At 40.7% G+C, this 18,797-nt stretch overlaps 1 protein-coding gene across 5 annotated transcripts in view; it reads left to right on the top strand.

The window, feature by feature from the left end:
• The window catches only part of man1a2 (mannosidase, alpha, class 1A, member 2), a 184,953-nt gene that overhangs the window by 50,836 nt on the left and 115,320 nt on the right, over nucleotides 1-18,797 (top strand). For all 5 annotated transcript variants that reach the window (XM_030080339.1, XM_030080338.1, XM_030080337.1 and 2 more), the window contains one exon: nucleotides 18,394-18,490. In XM_030080339.1, the coding sequence (XP_029936199.1) occupies nucleotides 18,394-18,490 (97 nt within the window). The remainder of the gene's footprint in view (nucleotides 1-18,393; nucleotides 18,491-18,797) is intronic.

Here is an 18,797-nt window from a genome sequence, read left to right as displayed (position 1 = left end):
GTTATGCCTGGACTGCAGACTTTTCAACTTTGCTTAACAATCACTTAGCTGTGGCTGTTGAATGATAAGCAAATGATCACAGATTGATGGTTGCCATTGCAGTGTGTGTGTGTGTGTGTGTGTGTGTGTGTGCGCGCGAGCGCGCCTGTGGAGCTATGGATTATGGTTGTTAAGCCTGGATTAATCGTTGGCTGGAGCGGGCCTTTCAAAATGCGACCTAAATGGTCCTGCTATACAGATGTATCGGCCCATAAAGAGACAACAGAGCTTCTCCAATGGAGATGTGGAATATCTGCAGAGATGACGAGAAGCCCTCCCTCTCCCGATCTCTTTTACTCTCGTCCTCTTTCTCCCACTCACTCTCTTCGACAGTGCTCAGCAGATGGCCTCGTATGTTGATTGCACACCAGGTTTCTGTGTGTGTGTGTGTGTAGTGCGATTTCCTTCAGGGTAGGGCACAGCTCAGCTTTCATCACTCTCCCTCTCTCTCTCTCTCTCATTCTTACTCGCTCTCTCTCCCTATCGTCATATCTAACTCTCCCTATTTCTTTGCTTGCTCTATTCCTCCCAATCACTTTTTTCAATCCCATCTTTTTTTTTAACTGCCCTATCGCTTTCTAACTTTTACAGCCCTCACTTCCCTTCTCTCTCTCTCTCTCTCTCTCTCTCTCTCTCTCTCGCTCTCTCTCTCTCTCAGTATTAATTAATCCCTCCCAGCCCCCCCACCCGGCCTTCTCCATTTCCATTTACCATTCTCTGAGGAATCTCTTGCTGCCAGTCATTCCTATAGAGCTCACAGACACCAGCTTTCATAAGGACTGCCACATTGATCTTTACTGAACAGAGAGGACATCTCATTATCAGACATCACAGCATATTGTTGTATGGGCCAGAACAAAAAAACAACAGCGACAGCAAAAAACATGACATTGTTGGCAAATGTGCAGAGGCAGGTTTAGAATATTAGATTCATTCGGTGGCAGCGTGTTCTTATCATTGTTTTTGTTTTACTTTCCTGTGAACACGGGTTGCGGCCATGATACAAATTGATCCTTGAGAGGCAATCATGTTGGATCTTGTAAGGCTTGACATTCTTTGGTAAGCCAGCCCCTCTCATCACATGGCGGGGAGATGGCATTTCATGACCCATCCCCCTGTTGCATAGGAATTTATGGCTCCCTATGCATTATGTATGGAATGTCACTGATCTATATTTCAGCAGCCCCCCAAGCTGACATAAATGTATCTATGAATATGAACATTAGCTTTTTTGAAAGTGGACGTATGCCTGGGTACGTGATCTTTACCAGGGTTTTAAAGTACTGCCATTACAAGTAGCATGTTTGCTCACTGGGGTTTTACAGTTCTACACTTTTAGTAGTGTATTTTTTTACATTGTAGTTCGTCCTGAATGACTTACAGGTAGGGATTGCAGCAATCTTCAGTTGTTAGATCAACAGTATTGTGGAAATTTACCTTACTTTGTCTCTCTTAAATTAAAAGTACCTGGCAAAGAGCAGGTTACTTTTAAGTTACCCACAAAGTGTGCTTTTTAAATATGCATTTTGGTGATGTCATTACTGCTGTTGAGAAAGAAACTTACTGAGTGCACAGTCAATTAAAAAACGATTACAGACAAGAAAACCTTCAGTTTATTGAAACAACTGAGACTGACCAATTATTTTCAATGTTTGCTCACAGCAAATGCAAAACTAACAAATAGGGCTGGGAATCACGGGGTAACTCGCAATACGATTCTGTCAGGATATTTTACCCATGATAACGATGGTATCATGATAGAGTCAGTTCTGCGATATGCAATATATTGTAAGATAATCAGCTATGATTCATCACTGTATCTGTAACTGAAGAAGAAATGGTACCCTGGAAAAAGCAAAATAATTTTTCACTAAGCAGGAATCAGTCCTGTTTTTCAGTTTTTTGATATGCACAGTGACTGCAACATGTGCATGACAGAACAGCTTCAGTTCTCAGCTGCTGCTGAGAAATTGAAGAGACAGTTTGATGACGTCAGCCACTGATATGATTGGTTTAAACCTTTTTCCAGCTGGATGTTGCATTGTTGCTCTTACTAAAACCTACAAGTTTCCCATCTCCTTCCAGTAAAAAATTTCTGCTGACAAAACATTTCCAGCTTCCATGTTACATGTTCTTCCCAATTGCCGGCCAGCTCGCTTACCATCAACATCCACATCTGCATCAATAGCTAAACCAACAAGTCAGCAACCCAGCAGTTGAATGCTAACATGTCATGTTTTTTTTTTAACTTCATAGATTTAAATAGACTAATAATAAAATTGTTTTCAAAAGTATCAAATAACTGGTAACTATTTTTAAAAAGCCATTTACTACTTCAAACAAGTTACTGAATTACTGTAACCCCTTATTTAGTGACTTCCTATGCCAACAGTGATTTTTATTATCGCAAGCATCTTATATGAAGCAACACAAGTGTCAGGGCTAAAATTCTTGGCCGCTCTAAGCTTGTTTTTATTCTTGTGATCATTCAGTAATGGAGAGTAGTGCTCATGGAAGAGAACTGCAGTGAATACAGATCAAAATAAGAGCTAGGTTGTGAAGTAGAGGGATTTCTTCTCTCCATTTTTTGTTCATGAAGACAAATTAAGCCTCAGTTGACAAAAAAAGCTCACCGCAGGTCTATAAATACAGTAGCTTGGTCTCGCAAAATGAATTTCTTGCTGTGTAATAGGAAATAGGAAAACCAGGCACATATACAATGTGACATTCAGCACCAGGCTGGACATTTTTAAACACAGATCATGTTCCTAAATTCCTTTCCTAGTGCTCCTGAATATTTCCTTTTTCGGGGAACATGTTTGCTTGAGAAATTGTCACTCTAGAGTCCCCAGAGAATCTTGATACGCCTTTTTTCTCTTTTCAGTAAACCTCAGCAGTTTTTTCCCCCCAGGTTTTCTCAAGAGTTACGTTTTTGCACATACAACCCAGATTCATTTCATTTAACCCCCTTTTCACTCCACATCCACCCACTCCTATATCTTTCCCCTGTACTTGGACCATAGTCTTGCCTGGAATCGTCCCTCCCACGGCTGTTATTTTCTTCGCTAGGGGTAAATTTCTTTTGCTCATCGCCTTTTCCCCAGGGTTTCTTTTCTTTTTCTTTTTCTTTTTCTTTTTCTTTTTCTTTTCTTTTTCTTTTTCTTTTTTTTTTTTTTTTTTTTCCAAAAAAGTTAATTTGGTTGGGCTGCAAAGGCTTAAGTGACTATAGAGATGACAAAGTTAAGCCAAAACTTGAGCAGCATTTGACTGCTGGCTGGTAGTAAATTCACTTGCTCAGTGTGAGGCGGGCCATGCATACCATTTTGAGTGTAGGAGAGATCTAATGAGCCTTGCCGATTACAGCTCAGGTGATGGAGAGACTGTGACAGAGGAGGTGACAGAGGACAAGATCGTCCCACAATGCCTCTTTCCCCCTTGGCTGCTGCAGAAGCACAGCTCTACTTGTGGATTGTTTTTTTCCCCCCAACCTGTAGTAGAAGAGAAAAGACCAACCAAAAGCAGAGGAGTCTTCTCTCTCCTCCTGAGTTAATGCAAGACATGGCAGGAGTGACCTCTTGTGTGTCTGGTGTGTGTATGTGTGTGTGTGTGTGTATATATGTACTAGAAGTTAACTGTATAGACATGCGTATCATAGATGAAGCTGCATTTTAGGGGATTTTAAGTAAGAGCAAACAATGAACACAAGAAACTAACTTTTTGTGTCAGCCACATCAGCGGGTAACATCCCAAATTCACCATCCACATTCAATACCTTTTGAAAAGGACCTTGAAAACATGGTTGGGTAGCTGTTGAAGTGGTTGGCCAGTGTCCAGTGCTGTATCCTCCTGTCCCTGGGATTCTTTTGCTGTTTCAGATGAAGTTGAGGTATAGTTGACAGACACTGACATGAGTAGGAACATATGGAGGAGCATTTAATTTATTTGTTTTATTTTTACATGTTTTATTAACATTTGCCAACAATTTTTCAGAGAGAGAGAGAGAGAGAGAGAGAGAGAGAGAGAGAGAGAGAGAGAGAGAGAGAGAGAGAGAGAGAGAGAGAGAGAGAGAGAGAGAGAGAGAGAGAGAGAGAGAGAGAGAGAGAGAGAGAGAGAGAGAGAGAGAGAGAGAGAGAGAGAGAGAGAGACTTTCTAGCTAATCAGGCGTGCAGTAGGTGTTCAACAACTGGGCATATTTTCAAATTAAATTATCCATTATCTCATTGCTCATTCTCGTCTGTACCGATTGAATGATCGCCAAGTATGTACAAGGTGTAAAAGACAAAGCCATTACATGAGGTCCAGTCCCTTGTTTTTTTGTTTTTTTAAAGACCTTTACTGTATGAGCTTTTGATTGTAAAATACAATGACTGTATATTCAACCAAATGTTGACATGTTTGCAGTATAGATAATGTCATGGCAGGGCTAAAAGAAATGCATACACTTCTATAAAACATTTGAGTACGTATGGGAATTTTGTGTGATTTAGTATGAGAGTTTTCTGTTAGCTAAGACACATTACTGATTGCTCAACAGTTAAAACGAACTGAATGTAACATTACTTTGCAGCTGTTTGAAACAACTAAACAATAGCAGATGTTAAAATTTTTTTTAAAATGCAGTTAGGCAGTCCTGGTAATGTAGCGTCTTATGTAATTTGGAAAAGTAGGCTACAGCTAGCATTGCTGTTCAATAATCAAAGTGAGGAAAAAGCCTTGGGTAGGCAATACCTGAACTGTGTTCTGGTAGGGAAAAATGATGTCAGTGTGTTGTGGTGACAGTCAGCTTCGGAGTTTGTTGACAGTGAGGCTGCTGTGGAGAAAACACTGTCTGCGGGGATGGAGCAGCAGGTACAGGGAGAGAGTGACTGATGTTTTGCTAACCTTGTGCTGACTCAGTACTCTCACCATGCTAATGTTAAGTATGGTCTTTACTAGGGTTGTCCCGATCCGATCATGTGATCGGAAATCGGGGCCGATCACATGACTGAAGACTCGATCGGGACTCGGACGTTATGTCCCGATCAGGTATCGGATAAATAATATATATACATATGTATATTTATTGTTATTATTTTTAATCACATTTTCAATATATGGGCTATTAGTGATAAAAAATAAATGAGAATAAAATACCAACGTTTACAGGCCGGGTCTGTCTGTGACAGACACCACTGACCAGCGCATGCGCGGAACACGGCAGCACGCAGCAGTTTGTTTTGAAGCTGAGGTGTGTGATATCAGAGAAACTCTAATACAGTAGACGGGCTCTGGTGATATGCTGCTACTATCACGGACGGAATCGCGGAATTAGCCAAATAAAACGGAAACCGACTCCAAAAGGCAGATAAACTTTCCAGCTCCAGCAGCGCACTGACATAGATTGTGAAACAAAGCGAAGAGGTGCCACTCCGCTGTACTTTTTCGCTGGCTAACAGCAGCACACTGGCTTAGCTTGTCTATTCAGAGAAGAGGTATCACTTTGGCTTATTTTTCGATCTATGTTATCACATGCATACTACTGCTCATTCATTGGTAGCCGAATTGTTAGGTCTGTTTGATAAGCAATTTACATTGTTAAAACAAATAATAATTTAACATATTGTTACAGCAAAAAGTACTCTGTCAACCCTCAGGTGAAATAATTACTGATACATCCTCCTATCATTTTTGTTCAATCATTAATAACATATCATTTCCTGGTTTTATAGAAGTATCGGATCGGGACTGATCGGGACATCCCTAGTCTTTACACTAAGAAGAAGGCAGGAAAAGTAGCTTAAAACAGAGCAACAGCAAAATCACTTTGCAGTTTTTTTCTGATCTGTCCATTTCTCATTCTACACATCCCTACATTTTTGTATAAAATGTTTGTTTGATTTTCCTTGTCCTTAATGCTGATGAAATATTGCCACATGCTGTCAGCATGCTGTGCTTTTTTCTCCTCAGACTGTAATCTTAAGATTAAAATCACATACAGTTACATTCCCCGCAGGCCTCTGTAGAGGAGGGGATAGGTGAGAGAGAGTGGAGCCGTAGTTTTGTGCAAGAATTTTGTTTAAATTACTTCTTTTCCCTATTAGGTGTTGTTAAGACCATTCTTGTGGACAGAAAAGTGACTTTCCTACCTTGGATCCTGGTCATGATGTTAAAAAACTTTTAATGGCACAATATGATACATGAAAAACACCAGCTGTGTACCCACAGTGCAGTCGGTCTCTCCTCCAGGTACATTATTCCACACTTTATTTTTAAAAGATGATTCATCCTCTTCGATTAAAATGGCTTACTGGGAAAATATGTTTTTCTGGGTTCTTAGCAAGTGAATTTTGATTTTTTTTGCTGATATCCGATATGCCGATATTTTCCAGCTCTTGTGGTTGATTGCTGATACCGAAATATGCACATTTTTTTTCTCACTTAATTGCAGAGAACAGCAATTCTCTCCTGCAGTGGAATTAACATATTATTACCATTTTTATTATAATGGCCCACTGGCAGATACAGACATAAAATACAACGCTTTTCAAAATGTTCACTTTCACTAGGCAAAATCAGAAAACTACTTCGACTGAGATTATGTAAAACATTTATTTTTATTTCTTTTATTTATTTCTTTGTATTTTATTTATTTATATATAGTGCCAGGTGAATGTAAAAAATAATGAAACTAAAAATAGTTTTTAATCCACTACCAGGTGTGTTGAAATGGATAGCGCTGATATCAAGATGAGTGTCTCTAATGGTCAGATTTATATGAAGCATCCATACATTACATTGAAGAAACTGTATCAGCGGCCATTATCAGTTTGAACCTAGTGCTTGGGTGCTGCATAAAAACAGCCTATCTAGACTCTTTTACAGTCTCCATTTCAAGGGGGGAATTTATCGCCACCCTCTGCCTTGGCACCGTGAATGTATTTACCACAGGAACCAATTCACATGTCACATTCTCGCCGCCCTCGTGGGTCTTCTGAAAGGCCTTCCATTAAGCCGTATACGATGCCTCTGTGGGGCGAGTTGGAGGGAGATGAGAAAGAGGACGGCGGGTGGACGGGTGCTTTAAATCAATCAAACTGACTCTGGAGGTCACTCAGGGCAGCACATAACTCCAGTCACAGCTCCCCAAAATTCCAAAAGCCTGTCGTTGTGTGCCTTTTCTCTGGGAGGCTAAGCTGATTTTTTTTCTTCTTTTTTTTCTAACAATGGCAAAAGTAATGGCCCTGCTCTCAGCCACCGACTCAGAGGGGATTTAAGAATATTTCGCTGGCTGGTGTGCATGTGTATATGGTAATGTATGTGTGTATGTGACCCTAGCACGTCAGGGATAAGGGTCCATGAATCACGGCCGTTCCTCCCACAGGAATGGGATGGCTAGGGGCAGATTGGGTGTCTTTGCCAGTGCAGGCAGGAAGCGGGCACCCAGTGGGCAGGCATTTGGCTGCCATTGTGAAGGTCACAGCTCCTAGTGGACTGTGCAATCTCGCTGGACATCAAGACAGAAGACCAGCCGACCGTACTGTGGGTCTCACACTTTTATAGGCTGTTCAGGCTACAGTCCCATACTTTTACTCCCTTTGTGCCCGTTTGTCCTCTTGTACCAAAGTCCTTAGCTCTCAGGGGTCAAATGGACTTACTCTGTATGCTTGGACATTTGGATATTACATTGAGATTTTACACTGAAATGAGTTTCACTAACTGGTACTCAAACTACTTCTCCTGTTCCTGTATGTAACTTGGCTCTTTCTTGGCCCCTGACTAACCTTTCCAAGTTTTGTGCAAACCCATTGCTAACTTTTGTGAGATATCCTGCTAAGAAACAAGAAAACAGACAAATGGACAAGCCAGCAGAATGAGGTGAAAACATAACCCCTGTCCAACTATGTTGGCGGAGGTAAAAATGAGAAAAATACTCTAATTACTAGGTTTGTAATATGTATCATTTACATATTGTCATTTCACCCAGTCAAAACCCGCTGATGGCTAATCACATCAGTGCCAGGAAGCTTAAGGGACTTTGATCCAATCAATAAGATATGGCACACTTGCTCTCAAACAGAGAAGTACCAGTAATTTAAGTATTTGTCATTGTTACATCCATAACTGCAGTGATTATACATGACGCACACACATTTCAGTCATATTGTGTCAAAGCTAAAATAATTACAAATCAGGGAGACGTTTTGGGAGGCTGCTGCCTGACAAGCATCAGGTGTGGTGAGAGCCTATCCGAAGAGCACTTATTTTGATGTTTTGACAGATGCGGAAAAAAATGTTGGCGAGATCAAAATGTTACTTCTAAAATATTAGGCATACCTGTCCTTATTTTTCTTTTGCTATTGGTTTCCATGTGTTTTTTAGCGCTTATCTCTTAAATGATGATTCCAAAGCAACATTGTTTTCTAGCTTGCATCTAAACAGTCTTCAGTATTTGTTTGATTATAATGTTTGCTACTGAAGATGTCCTAATGCTGTATTCAGCACTGTCGTCTGGATAACAGAGTGCAGTATCAGTAATCACTAAAATGGAAAAAAAATGTAAATGTGTCCATATCCGTTTAAAATCACCTTGGCTGGTATACTTTCCATAAATGGCCTATTCATTGCTATTGCAGCAGCTCTGAGTGAGTATTGCTGGATAGAATCACAGATATTGTCACCCTTTTTTAGGCTTTTTGAGAGGTTTGTTTTCATGAGTCGAGATTACACTGTTCAAGACGGTACAGATGTTTCCATGGTGTTAATGATACTGCGACATTGCATTACTACTGCAATGAGGGAGGCAGGTGGCAGGAGAGAGCGGTGGCATTTTAACCAGTCACCAGGTCACAAATGTGAGCAATCAAGGCTGTTGTCTTTCCATGGTGATGGTGGCTGTGATTGTTATATGTCCTTTGTTAAGTTTGGTAAAATTTTGTATTATTTGTCTAGAGCGGAAGAGACAGGAATGACAGGACAGAGAATGGGGGAAGGGCTTTGGCCAAAACTGCATCTGTCCCGCTGCGATAAGGTTTACGTGCTCTATGGGGGCTGCGATAAGGTTTACGTGCATATGGGGGGCCCCCACTGGGGGCCCCCCATATGCCTCTTTTAGTCTTGTGTAGGTTACCACAATAATTCACTTATCATTTTGCTTTTATTTCAATAATTTTGTTGACAATATTTAGGCTAATTGCTGTTAAATCATATTCCCAGTATGCTGTCATCCTACAAAAATCTAGGCTATTGCTAAAATACTGAATATTTCTTTTTTTTTTAACAGTAGGTGTAGGTTCATGATGATCAAGGTGTTCCCCTTTATGAAAAGTTGTTAGGCCCACAACGTCACAATATCTAGGCCTAGCCTACAGTAGTCTAAAATGTAGTCACATGAAATTTATTTTTTTCCCTCTGTTTCCCACCATTTATATTTTTTAAAAAATGTATTACAGGGGTTTTTAAAGTTTTTCATGTTCTGGATCACCAACTTGATTTTCATTAAGTCAGGGAACTCCATTTGAAGAGATTTAGGCTGCGCTAAATTGTTTAGATGCCATACTTGGAACTATGACAAATAGATTCATAGTAGTAAGATTAAAGCCGATTTTTAAAATAATCAATCATACTCTTTTATATTTTCTATCAGTTGCTAGTAAATTAAATTATAATGTTTTATTTCATCAAGTTTAAACTGTTTCGTTTATATTTGATTGACAGCTGTCGTGCCAGAATTTCAATTTTGGATGGCACAACATAACTTTAGATGGGTGCTCTATTATAGAATTAAAATACTGTGTGCTCCTGCTCCCTTTTTTGTCTTTTGCTTCTTTAAGACAAACTTCTTAATTTTAGGAAATGTTCCACAAATTTTGGAGTGTGTATTGGTGTGCTTGACAAAGTGGCATAGATTTTGAGAGGGGATGAAAAATAGGACGCCTAGAACAAACATATTATTGATGTTAAGATTTCCATTTTGCTCCTGAGCTAGTCAGGACCTAGATTTTTTTTTTTTTTTTTTTTTTTTTTTTTTTTTTGGAATTTTTGATTCATAATCCTGTACCTTATCTTTTTTAAGTGTTTTGGCTAATGACAATATGTTACCACAAACGAAAGTATGTATTTGTCCTATTTCCAGGATGTCCTCTTTAGATGACATCAAGACTCAATGTACAAACTTTCCAGTTGGTTGCAATTTTCCTCAAAAAAATACTCTCTTCGGTCCTTAAGGGATTTTGCCAGCCTCCAGAGATATTCTCTTGAGGTTAGAGGGGACCTTACCTATTCACTTACATCTCTCTAACTGCCTATATCCTTATTAAATCTATTTCTTCCCCCCTTTCAGCTCTTCCAGCGTTGGACCTCTGTAACCTCAGTTCTGTGTCTTTTTGTTGCTTCATCTGCTTTGATACCCTCCCAGTGGTCTACTTCTCTTCTATTTTTTAGTCTCTCCCTCTGGTTGTGCTTCCGTGCAAGTCATGTCTGTTCTTCAGAAAACAAGGAGAGCGCTTTATCTTAAGGATGTCACTCTCACGCCTCTCCAAGATCATACACTTGCAAACCGATCAAGCAAGGAAACGATGTTGTCATGACTTGCAAGGCATCCAAGGTATCAAACAGTTCAGTTCCCTCATAGCCAATGCCATGGCCCATTCCCTTAAAAATTCAAATGCCGTTTTAGAACAGAAGTTATATTAAATTAGGCCTATCTGAGTGTTTTGCAAACAGCTTATGAAAGAAGGTATCATGACCTTGGCAGTGCTGACGAATTTCAATTCCATGTCCCGTTTACACGCAGCCCCTGTGTGTACATTAGAATTTGCTGTCAAGCTCTGTGAAAACAATTGGCAGGCAGTCTTAATAATGAAGCCTTCCTTTCTCATCAAGCCCAGCGCCTTATGTGAGTTGTTGCTACCCGTCCTCTTATTCCATGCTAGCCAGTTGATGGAAAGGGAGAGAGAGGGAGGGGAAGAGAGGTTTTTTAATCTCCTCCAGACTCTGACCTTAATAACACAGGGCCACTTCTGGGCCGGCAGTCCATTCCAAAGCAAGGTCGAGCGCATAATGTGGCATGATTAATAAATCTACGGCATAGATATATAGACCTGGACACATTGAAATGAGCAGAGAACCGTAGAGGGAGATAATGGACATCTACAGTGATAGACTACAGTCCCCAATTCTCTCAGGGAATAGAATGCGACAATACATGATTTATTAAGTTGTCCTCTGTTTCTGAGACACAGATACCCAATGTGATAGCACGTGTCTGTGTTTGTATATGACGAGAACAGGTTGTGACATGTGGAGATAACTGAACTGAGAAGAGAAGATAAGAGGTATGATTGTGGTGTCAGTTTTGAAAATCAAAGACGACCTGACCTTAGCCTAACAGATAACAAAGATATTCTACACTTTTTTTGTGGTTAAAGAACCATTCCAATGATTTTGCTTGTTTAACCTAATATCTACAAAAAGTGTATACTTGGGCTGATCTTTTCCCAAAGCAAGCATTCATATTTTAGAATTCCCATATCATTTTTCCTACCTTTTATCTAGCCATTGGTTTTCACTCATTCCACTATAATATGAAAATGAACTTTCAGAGACTTCAAACTTTCTTCACGCCAGTATTCCATCACCGCAATAAAGTCGTCTACATTACTTTTCCTAAAACAGGAGCACCGTTTTGATGACTTGAAATTGGGCAGAGTGATTAAATTAGGGTACAATAAGCCAAAAATTTGTACCGTTCTGGTGCGCTTTTAGCCAGTACTTAACCTTTATTGTAAACAGTTTTACATGTGAAATTACTTATATTTGCAAAACTGTGATTTTTCAGTAGTATCAGAAGTGATGTCAGTATTAGGAAAAGTTTCCAGTGGCTCCTAGCCCATCCAGCCACCGGTGAAAAAAATGATGAATCATGCAAAGGGACAGGTTGTGTTTGTCTGTCTGCATTACTTTGGATCTTTGGCAGCACTGAACAGACTCTCTTCATCCTACACCACAGGCTGCTGGTCGTCATCATGCTCCACAGTCCCAGATGTAGTCATTCAGAACGGCTGTTAACTGACAAACAGACAGACCGCCACCAGTTCAGCTGGGAATAACAGCTGAGTGAGAAATAGAGGCCAGTGGAGCACAAAATGAACATGGCGATGCGAGATGGGAGGCTTAAACGTGATGTGGCTGGACTGTGGTTATTCCTGAAGGTAGCTGCAGATGTCTAAGGTCCTTTGTTCCTTGATGTTGACAGGAGGCCTTATGTTGAATTTATTGTAAACAAATTAGAACAACTCAACTCTAAATGGTGTGTGAAAAAGTACACAGTAGTGGTCACACAAAATATCATGGGGGCTTTGAGTTCTAAGAATGAATGTTTTTGTTAGAGAAGTTCATACCCCATTATATGTGAATTTTCTGACAATTCAACGTTCTCTGCTTCCAAGAACTACAGAGCAGTAAGTCTCTCAGTCTAAAACAGTCATTTGCGACTCTACAAGATCTTGTGTGTGCTATCCATTAGGCATATTTTGGTTTGCACCTATAGACATATAGGTCACCACTTGTCCCCTTAGAGGGAAGGCTCACTGCAAATCAATACAGAGTTAATGTGATTAATAACCTTTATCCTGTGATGAAACATTTCTATCCTGATGGGAGTGTTCTCCTCCAGGATGATAACACCTCCATCCACAGGCCCCTGTTGTTCACTGGATGGTTTGATGAGGATGAAAATGATGTAAATCATTTGCTGTTCCTTCACACTCACCACATCTCAACCCAGTTAAGGGAGATTTTTGAGCGATGTGTCAGGCAGTGCTCTACACCACCATCATGAAAACACAGAATAAATCTCTTTTGGACGAATGGACCTCCATGCCTCCAGTAGAGTTCCAGAGACTAACGGCCCACTCACATTGGCAACTTTGTTCCACGCCCAAACACGTTTGCCCCTAAAATCCGGATTATTTGACCAGTGTGATCACTCCGTTCCGTGCTTGAATACAGTACACTTCCCCCGTTCTGGCACGGTTGGACGGGGTGTGCTTCAGCACGGTACGGGCACATACACGAGCACATGGACGGTCACGCACACAGCCCGCAGACGTAAATCATGCAACTTTCCTCCTGCCTCTGCAAAATTGTTTAATGGGCGCAGCGCAATTACCGGCGAATGGCTGCGTTGTGCAATCAATAATCAACCATGTTGTCTGTGTTGCTGTCCATTGTGCTGCTGCAACTGTGGATAAACAAAGGTCGGTTTATAATGAAAGACATCTGGCGGACCTGGTGCAGTCCCCGGTCAGGTCAGGTCTGCCGGTTCTGACAGGTGCCGCTCTGGCTGTCAGTTGGACCTTTCTGAAGAAGGAGGAAGTTAACTCCGAAACTGTCAAGGTAAATAAACATCCCATATCTGATTTAAAGGAACAAAAACGTATTTTAGTTAAAAAGAAGACATTATGAATATATTTGAACTACATCAATTTATAATGTTGTCGGGCCATGCTTGTATTGTATTTCAACGTGATGACGTACATACCGGGGGCAATTGTGCTTGGGTGCGTTTGGGCTTAGGTAATGTGAGTGCAGGCCAGCCGGGGACTGGGGAGGGAGGAATTTTGGCTTTAGCACGATACGGGCCAAATGGACCTAATGTGAGTGTGACCTTAGAGAATCTATGCCATGACGAACTGAAGCTCTTCTGGTGGCTAATGGTGGCCCAGCACCGGACTGTGACACTTTATGTTAATTTGTCACCTGTCTGTTGGTTGGAACATAACTTGAGTCTTTCAAGAAACTAAGCAGGAGGATGATAGTGAGTCTGTCATTGGGATTTTCATGTGAGCATGTTGCATCACAGATGTTTAGTTGAAACAGGCCTGTGACACCTCCACAAAGTCACACCATTTTAAAGAGATTAAAAAACTCAGCTGAAGCGCATACAGATTCACCACTGCAACAGGGATCAGTTTTCACAAGCCATTTAGTCTAGTAATGAGTTAGAATAATCAAAACAATTTGCCATTTGGATGAGATCATTTCAATAATTTCAAATGCAAATGGCCTTGTTTAAAGAGCTTTCTTGATTCAAGTGTAATTTTCTTGATTCTAGCTGAGTTGGCTACCTTAAATAACCTTGTTCCAAGGTACGTGGTACAATTGAAACTGCATAGGAAACGGATAAACCAATCTCAGTTTTCTATGTAGCTTTGTCTAGAAATGTATAAAGGCGTGTGGGGGGTGGACTTCACTAATATTAGTGGTTTGGAACCCTGTAATCAGGCAATTATGGTGATGTAAGTTAGTTTGAATGAGATTTAGTCATGAAGCTGGTCTCTGTATGTAAAACATGGATGTTATTGAGTAGCTTATCTAATGTACATGTTTCTTAGATGATTTTTTCAACTTAAATCTACTAAAACTACTCTCACTTTTCAAAGCTGTCATAGATTAAAATAAAATAAAGTGGTAAGATACCCTGCAACACACTAACTTGTATGTAAGGGGAGAGAGAGACATTGATTGGAAGAAGTGCCTGGAGATGGAGCCAAATTGATCTCATATAGAAGTCACCCTATGTAGGAAGGTGACCAACAGGTCAGTGGGGTGTTGTAGTGAGCAGAGACCAGAACGCCTAAGGTAATTTCCCCATGATAGACAGCATCTGCTCTGCTGAAGTGCTGAAGCACTGAATCCCCACCAACTCCAGCAGCGCTATTCTCTAACTGACCCTGACATCTGACCTTCCTGTGGAGCGGGGAAAGTGAAAACATGAACTTGTTTTATTGTGTTTGGAAAAAAAATGTTGATAGATGTTGGATGGTCTGTGTTGTGAACGTCGACAAAAGCTGTGTGCAGAATCCTGCTGATTTTAAGAATAAATTGTTCTTGTATCCTTTGATTCTCAGTTTTGTACCCTGTTAGTGAGTCATTAAATCAAGTGTCTCTGCTGACAGACACTTTTTCAGATAACCAACCATCATTGCTTTGATTTGAAAACGTGGCACCAGTAAAATACTGACAGTGACTGATGAATTTTGAAATTCACCAGCCATTTTGGGCAGTAGACAAATGTTTTTTTGTTTCCTTTTCCAGTGTTTCCCAGTGTACTATGATGGCAAGAGCTAGCTGTCAGAACCAGTCAGTGAATTTTGTGGCTTAATGTCCAATTAATATTCCAGGGTCCTGTTGAATAAGCAGTTTGTCAACATTGTCAAGTATCCTGCATCGTTGCACTTGTCCTTGGCATATGGGCCAATCAAAATTTGATGAAGCATCCAATCAACACGGATCAAAAGGAGCCAGCCAAACGCTTAAGTGTCCATGTCACGGTGTGTGTTAACTTGATTTACAATCTTCCGTGTGTGTGTACGGTGTGCGTCATGGAAAGCCACGAGGCCAAGAACACAATGAAACTCCTGGCCCTTGTCTTTATTAGCTTGGCTGGCTGCCTGCTCTGGGGAGAGAGCTGGAGGAGGATCTGGACTCTCATCCCCGGCCTGGCTCTTGTAGAGGAAGACAGCCAGACGAGCTGGCAGGTAGGCAGGCAGGTAGGTTGATAGGAAAGTAGAAATACAAGCTGGCGGGCAAGTAGGTAGGCAGTCACTGAGCTGCTTCCTGGTATATGCATACACAGCCCACCAGCCTTCAGTGGTTGATGTTTATTTGACCAAACTGCCTGATGCACAAGTGTGCACCTTAGGTCTCTTATCCCAGGGCTCCTAGGGCTCTGACTGCCTAAAAGTTACATATAATTCCTGTAAGCACTGCACATGAACAAGCACACAATCACATATTACACAAAAGCCTGGCGCTGACGTTCCTCCAAAATACTAATAAATGAAACCAGTGAACAAAAATGAAAATCACATACCTTGGTCCAATAGTGAGATCAAGGTCGAACTACAACTTAAACTACTTATGGGAGAAAAATAGAAGAAACCATGGGAAGGGGCTCATGGGGAGGGCTCCCCTCTCCAGTAGGTGTTGGAATCACTGGGTGATTTGTGCAGTAATACTATTGTGATATTTTACGCACAATAACAATGGTATTATGTAGGGATGGGATTCTTTGGGAATGTCACGATTTGACTTCAGTTCTCATGGTCACGATTTGATGGGGCCACCTTGTTTGGTGCAGTCTGCATAAAGAAAAACTTTTCTAGGTTTTCACAAATATAACAAATGTTTCAAGTATAAAAGGTGATTTTTAAAGTGTAAAGTCAATTTGAGTGTAAGGCACTCAAATTGAATATATTCCAGGTTTGATCAGTCTATGTACATTATTTTTTTTTGAATAATCAACCAATATCTCCTTTATTTTCCCTGAAATGGACACAAATGGTACGAATGTGAAACCAACTTCATCTTGTCCGCAGCGGCAGGTCTGCTAATATCACAAGTCGCGCTGTGGTACAGCAGTTAAAACCCTTGTCACAAAATTTTGCCAAGCAAACGTACAAAACTGAGGTAAGGCAGTTGTTTCACAGTATATACTTTACTGATTAAAGGATATGACTTATCAGCTAAACATTTTGCAGATCTTTTAAGCAGATTGGCAAATTTCAAACGCCAAGGCAATTTTACCGTGGACCTGCGACAGGAAAGCCGTCATTATCAACAATGCTGTTGGGGCACAGGTCTTAAAATGAAATAGGCTATGGACAGAGTTTTGCCTGTTCAGAGTTTGCTGTAGCCACACTCTTCACTGCACTGAGTCTGTGACTATAGCTGTGTCTTTGTGGCAGAGCTGCGCTGTAGTGTACTTAACCATGAGAAAACTGAAACCATAACTAGACTGAAAAAAAGAATTAATTGATTTTTAGAATTTGTGAACTGATTCAGAGTTGTAAAAATAATAATTGGGACTCTTATGTGAATTGCACTCTGCTAAATTGTTTATCAGTTTTGACACGAAGGTCATCATGAGAATGATAAGAAAAACAGGCAGAAATAGTATCTTTCTTAAAGGACCATACTAGTGATTTAGGATGTTTGTCCAATTTACTGCCATTTTCTGCAACGTTTTCCTGGAAACTATTTTCCGGCAAAGGAACCGTTTCACTCTGCCCAATCTCAAGTCATCAAAACACAACAAGGTGCTGCTGCTTTTAGGAAAACAACTTTATTAGCTACAGTGATGGAACACTGGTGTAAAGAAGGTTTGAAGTCTCTGAAAGTTCATTTTTATATCATAGTGGAATGAATGTAAACCAGTGGCTGGATAAAAGGTAGGAAAAATGATATGGGAGTTCTAAAATATGAATGCTTGCTTTGGGAAAAGTTTAGCAGAAACATGAAGCTTATATATTTTGTTGATATTGCGCTTAGTAGTGGATCAATAATGCCCTTTAACAGGCAGGAAGAGAGGCAGAAATAGTTAGACAGTCTAGGAGATAGGCAGGCAGACAGACAGACTGATAGAAAGAAATCAACAGACAAAACAGGCAACCTCATAACGTGACTGACACAAACACAAGAAATGTACTTTTTGGGGTTTGTCAGTGCCTTTGCAGTTGAATTTGGGCTTTGGAGGTAAAGTGAACACAGGCTTAAGACTGAAGGAGAGCAGAAATGATTCAATAAAAGCTGACACATTTTCTCTCCCCGACCATGATGTCTTCTCTGTTTACCCCAGAGCGCCTCTTCTCAACATCACCCCCTATGTCAGGGCTCATCTCACAATCTTTTGCTCGTCTTATCTTCCACTCCCTCCTCAAGACCATTTCTTGCAGTTTCTCCTCAGGGTCATGAGAAGAATACACCCTTATCTTTTTTGTTATCCACATAACTAATGATGTCTAATGTCTAGGGATGGCATTACCTGTGTAGAGTGATTGCGATAATCATACTCACAATTACTGTGTGTGTGTGTGTGTGTGTGTGTGTGTGTGTGTGTGTGTGTGTGTGTGTGTGTTGAGGGATCTGCTGTCCAGTGATGGGGGGAATGGTCAGCATTATTGTTCACATCATCTGAGGTCATCACAGGGAAACTTCCTGGTGAAATGCTCAGGTGTCATGCCCTCCTTTCAGCCCTGCCAAAATGCCAGCGATGAAGGGGAAAAAAATATTGGCTTGTCATACTATCCTGTGAATAAAACAAAACATGTCAAGGATGTTTTTGTTTTGTTTTCAGGGATTTGTTTTTTTCTCCAGATACAATCCATGTCTGTATTTGAGTATGTGTTACAATTTTCTCATTATTTTGGTGCAGGTGACATGCCACTAGAGACAAGAGGTGTCTCATTTCACATTCACATGTATACAAAGAATGTAATAAATGTATCAGTTGGTGGATCTGTGATGTGTGGATTGATTGAAGGATGTCAAAAGGAAATCTTCTAATGTGCTATTTTATTTATTTATTTATTTTAGATGATGAAGCACGCATGGGACAGCTACAGACAGTATGGCTGGGGTCACAATGAGCTGAAGCCTCTGGCCAAGAAAGGACATTCCACCAATATCTTCGGTAAGCCAGACACACCCGTTTCTCACACTGCTGGCTGTGACCACTGAAAGCTCACAGGGTTGTAAATCACATGCAGACGCATGCACAAATGGATGCACACGGGCAGTCTCACTCCCAGATCCAAACACACTCACATTACCAAAATGTCTTTTTTTGCAGCAAATTCTTTGGAGTGAGTTTGGTGGTATCGCTTCCAGCAGGACGCATACCACTCAGGAAAGAGTGTTTGAGGAACAGGAGAACAGAAACACAAGGCTACTGAAGCCACAGGCAAAGAACAGACATTATTGAATTCCCAGATAACAGC

The sequence above is a fragment of the Myripristis murdjan genome, chromosome 21 (genome assembly GCF_902150065.1).
Source record: "Myripristis murdjan chromosome 21, fMyrMur1.1, whole genome shotgun sequence".
Taxonomy (NCBI): Eukaryota; Metazoa; Chordata; class Actinopteri; order Holocentriformes; family Holocentridae; genus Myripristis; species Myripristis murdjan.
This window is presented reverse-complemented; position numbering and strand designations above follow the sequence as displayed.